Genomic DNA, 7,500 nt, shown 5'->3' with positions numbered 1-7,500 from the left:
ATTGAATGAATGGCTGAATGGAAGATGGAGCCAACGGTGGTGATAATTATTAGCTCATTGGCGGACCTACATGTCTGCCTTTGTTTTTAGTAAACACACACATACCTATAAACACACACACACACACACACACACACACACACATGTATGTATATATATATATATATATATATATAGAGAGAGAGAGAGAGAGAGAGAGAGACAGAGAGAGAGAGAGAGAGACAGAGAGAGAGAGAGAGAGAGAGACAGACAGACAGACAGACAGACAGACAGACATATATATTTGTGTGTGTGTGTGCGCGCGTGTGCACGCGCGCGCGCGTGTGTGTGCGTGAGGGAGAGAGAGAGAGAGAGAGAGAGAGAGAGGGAGTGTGTGTGTGTGTGTGTGTGTGTGTGTGTGTGTGTGTGTGTGGAGAAAGAGAGAGACAGAGACAGAAACGGAGAGAGAGGGAGACGTAGACGAGACGGAGACACATAGAAATAGATGTGTGTGTGGGTGTGTGTGTGCGTGTGTGTGCGTGCGTGCGTGCGTGCGTTTTTGCCCTGCGTGCGTGCGTGTATCTGTCTGTTTATTTATATGTCTATGTCTGTGTGTGTGTGTGGGGGGGGGGGGAGTAGTTGAGGGGGGGGGGTTGTGAAGAGAAGAACAAACATAATTATAAAACTTTGGCTTCTAGAAGTGGAACATTTAGCTTACAAAAGAAAAAAAATCGTACCGTCACACACACACACACACACACACACACACACACACGAGGAAGAATGGAGAGAGAGAGAGAGAGAGAGAGAGAGAGAGAGAGAGAGAGAGAGAGAGTCTGGGAAAAACCTTTTCAAAATAAAAAATAAACTCAACTTTCTGTTTTGTGAACTAAAGTCATTGGTCTGATGTGAAGTGTTTCATCCTAATCTTCTTTCCTCGGGAAAACTTCAGTCTTATTGAATGTTTTCAAAACTCAGGCTTTTAGACGTCAGTCAAGAGAAAACGGAATACGAGGAGATTTAATTTGATGCTAACACTCCCCTCTACACATAAACACAAAGACAGAGAGAGAGAGAGAGAGAGAGAGAGAGAGAGAGAGAGAGAGAGAGAGAGAGAGAGAGCATGCATGTGTATGTACGTATGCCCTTGAGCACGCGTGCTAGCGTGCGTAAGCGTATGTGTGTGTGTGTGTGTGTGTGTGTGTGTGTGTGTGTGTGTGTGTGTGTGTGTGTGTGTGTGTGTGTGTGTGTGTGTGTTTGTGTGTGTGTGTGTGTGTGTGTGTGTGTGTGTGTGTGTGTGTGTGTGTGTGTGTGTGTGTGTGTGTGTGTGTGTGTGTGTGTGTGTGTGTGTGTGTGTGTGTGTGTGTGTGTGTGTGTGTGTGTGCGAAACGTGTGACCGTCCAACAGGCAGCAATGCAACAAGTATCGTGGCTGTACATGTGAAAAAGTTCAGCGTGTTTCTCTCTCTCTCTCTCTCTCTCTCTCTCTCTCTGTCTCCTAACTTGGAAGAAAATGAAGTACATTTCGTCCTAACTTGTCCTGTCCTGCATGACTTAAGAACAAGGTATATATCATCCAAATTCTGTAAATTTCCCAGTCAGCATAGATTAGCATTACTCATGGCTTCTCAGCATGAACACACCATTCGCAATTTGTCAATTTATTTGTTTAAAGCATTTAGACTGCGATCAACTCTGATGTCTTAGAATATTGAAGTTTGTTCTTGATGATATGACTGCTCATTTTTTGTTGTTGCTTTTCTTACATGATCATGTGTATGTACTCCTTCATGAGGGGCAATGGCCTATACATGAATAAATTATCCGTATCCGTATCCGTATCGCTCTCTCTCTCTCTCTCTCTCTGCCCAATACCTGGAAAGCTGACTGGAGCTCATGCATGAACACAGGCACGCTGGTGGAACTGTGGGGTTGAATCTCCAACACTCTGTACCTGAACAGCAAGAAAGATAAATGTATCTCCAACACTCTGTACCTGAACAGCCAGAAAGATAAATGTATCTCCAACACTTTGTACCTGAAACAGACACGTGCAATACCGGGGATAGATGTATCTCCAACACTCTGTACCTGAACAGCCAGAAAGATAAATGTATCTCCAACACTCTGTACCTGAAACAGACACGTGCAATACTGGGGATAAATGTATCTCCAACACTCTGTACCTGAACAGCCAGAAAGATAAATGTATCTCCAACACTCTGTACCTGAATAACAGACACGTGCAATACCAGGGATAAATGTATCTCCAACACTCTGTACCTGAACAGCCAGAAAGATAAATGTATCTCCAACACTCTGTACCTGAACAGCCAGAAAGATAAATGTATCTCCAACACTTTGTACCTGAAACAGACACGTGCAATACTGGGATAAATGTATCTCCAACACTCTGTACCTGAACAGCCAGAAAGATAAATTTATCTCCAACACTCTGTACCTGAACAGCCAGAAAGATAAATGTATCTCCAACACTCTGTACCTGAACAGCCAGAAGAATAAATGTATATCCAACACTCTGTACCTGAACAATAGACACGTGCAATACCGGCGATAAATGTATCTCCAACACTCTGTACCTGAACAATAGACACGTGCAATACCGGCGATAAATGTATCTCCAACACTCTTTACCTGAAGAGCCAGAAAGATAAATGTATCTCCAACACTCTGTACCTGAACAATAGACACGTGCAATACCGGCGATAAATGTATCTCCAACACTCTTTACCTGAACAGTAGACACGTGCAATACCAGTGATAAATGTATCTCCAACACTCTGTACCTGAAACAGACACGTGCAATACAGGTGATAAATGTATCTCCAACACTCTGTACCTGAAACAGACACGTGCAATACCGGGGATAAATGTATCTTCAACACTCTGTACCTGAAACAGACACGTGCAATACAGGGGATAAATATATCTCCAACACTCTGTACCTGAACAGCCAGAAAGATAAATGTATCTCCAACACTCTGTACCAGAAACAGACACGTGCAATACCGGGGATAAATGTATCTCCAACACTTTGTACCTGAACAGCCAGAAAGATAAATGTATCTCCAACACTTTATACCTGAACAGCCAGAAAGATAAATGTATCTCCAACACTTTGTACCTGAAACAGACACGTGCAATACTGGGGATAAATGTATCTCCAACACTCTGTACCTGAAACAGACACGTGCAATACTGGGGATAAATGTATCTCCAACACTCTGTACCTGAACAGCCAGAAAGATAAATGCATCTCCAACACTTTGTACCTTGAAACAGACACGTGCAATACCAGGGATAAATGTATCTCCAACACTCTGTACCTGAAACAGACACGTGCAATACCGGGGATAGGATAAATGTATCTCCAACACTCTGTACCTGAACAGCCAGAAAGATAAATGTATCTCCAACACTCTGTACCTGAACAACAGACACGTGCAATACCGGGGATAAATGTATCTCCAACACTCTGTACCTGAACAGCCAGAAAGATAAATGTATCTCCAACACTCTGTACCTGAAACAGACACGTGCAATACCGGGGATAAATGTATCTCCAACACTCTGTACCTGAATAACAGACACGTGCAATACCGGGGATAAATGTATCTCCAACACTCTGTACCTGAATAACGGACACGTGCAATACCGGGGATAAATATATCTCCAACACTCTGTACCTGAACAGCCAGAAAGATGAATATATCTCCAACACTCTGTACCTGAACAGCAGACACGTGCAATACCAGGGATAAATATATCTCCAACACTCTGTACCTGAAACAGACACGTGCAATACCGGGGATAAATATATCTCCAACACTCTGTACCTGAACAGACACGTGCAATACCAGGGATAAATATATCTCCAACACTCTGTACCTGAAACAGACACGTGCAATACAGGTGATAAATGTATCTCCAACACTCTGTACCTGAAACAGACACGTGCAATACCGGGGATAAATGTATCTCCAACACTCTGTACCTGAAACAGACACGTGCAATACCGGCGATAAATGTATCTCCAACACTCTGTACCTGAACAACAGACTCGTACAATACCGGGGACAGGTATTTGTTGAATGACTAAAAGGGATGGGTTTTCGTTTGTTTGTTTGCTTGTTTGTTTTGCTGGCTTTTGTTTTTTTCTGTTGTGACAGTCACGTGCTGGAACATACACGCTTTCTGATAGCACCCTGGCAGCCATTCACGACCCCCTCCCCCCCCCCCCCCCCCCCCCCCCCCCACACACACGTCACCATCGATAACTTGCCCCTTCCTTCTGCAAACATGAAAAAAAAAATCAATTGTATGGTATAACATTAAATATATGAAAGAAAAAAAAAGAAAGATAGTAATAATAACAACAACAACTATAATATCACTGAAATCAAAGAAAACAAGAGAGGCAAGGCCTTCAAGACTCACTTGTGATAAATCTTTTCATGTATTGAGTATAATTTCAAAATGTAATGTTTAAGATGAGAAAGATCAGTTTAAAGCAAATTAAGTCCCTAGCATTAATTACAGAGTAATTTCCCTTTTTTACCAACTGCACCAAAACGTTTGCAAAATAAATAAAACTTCCATGCTTAGCGAAAGAAGTTCCTGTTTGAACAAAAAAATGATAATAATGACTGCTCTTGTTGTTGGGTCAGAATATCAGATCAAAGTGCCAAATTTAGAGAATACAAAAAATATAACAGTAAATGCAGTTTGCAAATCCAGTAAATGCAGTAAATGCAATTAGGCTTCATTTTTGTTTTTTTGTTTTTGTGCCCATCCCAGAGATGCAATATTGTTTTAAACAAGATGACTTGAAAGAACTGAATTTTTCCTATTTCTATGCCTAATTTGGTGTCAGCTGACAAAGTATTTGCAGAGAAAATGTCAATGTTAAAGTTTACCACGGACACACAGACACACACACACACACACACACACACAACCGAACACCGGGTTAAAGCATAGACTCACTTTGTTTACACAAGTGAGTCAAAAACGAAGCAAACGTATAACAATATAACTAACAACAACAGCAACAACAACAAGAAGAACAAAATATTGACATGGAGTAAATCTGTATCCTGGATTGTTGAAGAGATATGGAAACAAAGGGGGGGCGTTATATCCTTAGGAGAGACACTTCACTCCGGTGTTCATCACTCCACTCACATTTAGTTTATCCATCTTCGTACATCTTTGCGCACTTATTTTGAAATAACGATGGTATTTTTGTTCAGTTGTTACCTGCTCTTATTTTCCTCCACTATTATGTTACACACACACACACACACACACACACACACGAGAAAATGATCGCTACCAGCGAACACAATAGTTTGCCAGTCTCTCTCTCTCACACACACACACACACACACACGAGAAAATGATCGCTACCAGCGAACACAATACAGTTTGCCAGTCAGCCACACACACACACAGACACACACACACACAGAGACACACACACACAAGACACACAGACACACAGACTCACACACACACACACACACACACACACGAGAAAATGATCGCTACCAGCGAACACAATACAGTTAGCCAGTCAGCCACACACACACACAGACACACACACACACACACACACACAGACACACACACACACACACACACAGACACAGACACAGACACACACACACACACACACACACACACACGAGAAAATGATCGCTACCAGCGAACACAATACAGTTAGCCAGTCAGCCACACACACACACACACACACACACACACGAGAAAATGATCGCTACCAGCGAACATAATACAGTTAGCCAGTCAGCCAGCTAGCCAACCAGCCAGCCAGCCAGCCAGTCAGACAGACAGACGGACGGACAGACAGACAGACAGACGGACAGACGGACATGACTCACCCCGTGAAGGGACCAGAGACTGACGAGTCAGAAGTCACCGGAAGTGACCTGGCGCCCCCTACCGCCACCACTAAAAGCGCCAGGTGAGTCCAGATGGCAGCCATTGTGATCGGATCGGATCCTGTAAAATGTTTCACTTTTCAGTCTCTCAAAAAGGCGTCACTGCGTTCGGACGAATCCATACACGCTACACCACACATCTTCTATACAGACCAGCAACATAATCCAACGCGCTTAGTCAGGCCTTGAGTGCATGCGTATATGTTTGTGTATTTGTATTTGTATTCATTTTTGTCACAACAGATTTCTCTGTGTGAAATTCGGGCTGCTCTCCCCAGGGAGAGCGCGTCGCTACACTACAGCGCCACCCATTTTTTTTGTGTTTTTTTCCTGCGTGCAGTTTTATTTGTTTTTCCTATCGCAGTGGATTTTTCTACAGAATTTTTCCAGGAACAGCCCTTTTGTTGCCGTGGGTTCTTTTACGTGCGCTAAGTGCATGCTGCACACGGGACGTCGGTTTATCGTCTCATCCGAATGATTAGCATCCAGACGACCACTCAAGGTCTAGTGGAGGGGGGAGAAAATATCGGCGGCTGAGCCGTGATTCGAACCAGAGCGCTCAGATTCACTCGCTTCCTAGGCGGACGCGTTACCTCTAGGCCATCACTCCACTAGACAGTGTACCTATCAGAGTGGATTTCTTCTACATAATGTTGCCAGAGGACAACACTCTCGTTGCCATGGGATCTTTCTTCAGTGCGCAAAGTGCGTGCTGCACACAGGACCTCGATTTATCGTCTCATCCGACTGACTAGACGCTCAGTTTGATTTTCCAGTCAAACTTGGGAGAAAGGGCGAGAGCGGGATTCGAACCCAGACCCTCACGGACTCTGTATTGTCAGACGAGCGTCTTAACCATTCTGCCACCTCTCCTCATGTAAAAACAAATAAATAGAATAGAATAAAATAAAATGAATAAGATACAACAAAATAAAATAAAATGCGGTAACACCAAATGCAATAGAATATACAGAATTTAAACAGAAAGGGACAGGGAAAGAAAATAATATGCAATTGTTGTCTGGCCGTATTCAAAACCACAGCCCTCTTACTCTGATACACGGGCAGTAACTAACAATGCTGTTTTTTTGGGGGGGGGAGGTGCGGGAGGGGGGGGAGGGGCGGGGGGGGGGGGGGGTTCCGTCAGTTGAAACGGCAGCAGTAGTACATAGTAGCATCAGCAGAAGATGTAGGAATAGGAGTAACAGAAGCAGTACCAGTATTACATAGCAGCATCATCAGTAGTCGCAGAAGATGTAGGTTTAGCAGTAACAGTAGCAGTAGCAGTATTACATAGTAGCATCAGTAGTCGTAGAAGGTGTAGGAATAGCAGTAACAGTAGCAGTATTACATAGCAGCATGAGTAGTCATAGAAGGTGTAGGAATAGCAGTAACAGTAGTAGTATTACATAGCAGCATCTTCTGTCGCAGAAGGTGTAGTAATAGCAGTAACAGTAGCAGTATTACATAGCAGCATCTGCTGTCGCAGAAGGTGTAGTAATAGCAGTAACAGTAGCAGTATTACATAGCAGCATCAACAG

The 7,500-nt window shown here is 43.4% G+C and overlaps 1 protein-coding gene across 2 annotated transcripts in view; it reads right to left on the bottom strand.

The window, feature by feature from the left end:
* The window catches only part of LOC143285744 (carboxypeptidase B-like), a 42,893-nt gene that overhangs the window by 23,794 nt on the left and 11,599 nt on the right, over nt 1-7,500 (bottom strand). For both annotated transcript variants that reach the window (XM_076593156.1, XM_076593157.1), the window contains exons 2-3: nt 5,900-6,020; nt 1,854-1,932 (exon numbers count right to left, since the gene is read on the bottom strand). In XM_076593156.1, the coding sequence (XP_076449271.1) occupies nt 1,854-1,932; nt 5,900-6,003 (183 nt within the window). In that variant the 5' untranslated portion in view covers nt 6,004-6,020. The remainder of the gene's footprint in view (nt 1-1,853; nt 1,933-5,899; nt 6,021-7,500) is intronic.

The sequence above is a fragment of the Babylonia areolata genome, chromosome 9 (genome assembly GCF_041734735.1).
Source record: "Babylonia areolata isolate BAREFJ2019XMU chromosome 9, ASM4173473v1, whole genome shotgun sequence".
Taxonomy (NCBI): domain Eukaryota; kingdom Metazoa; phylum Mollusca; class Gastropoda; order Neogastropoda; family Buccinidae; genus Babylonia; species Babylonia areolata.
Note: the sequence above shows the minus strand (reverse complement) of the source record. Positions and strands in the feature narration are given on the sequence as shown.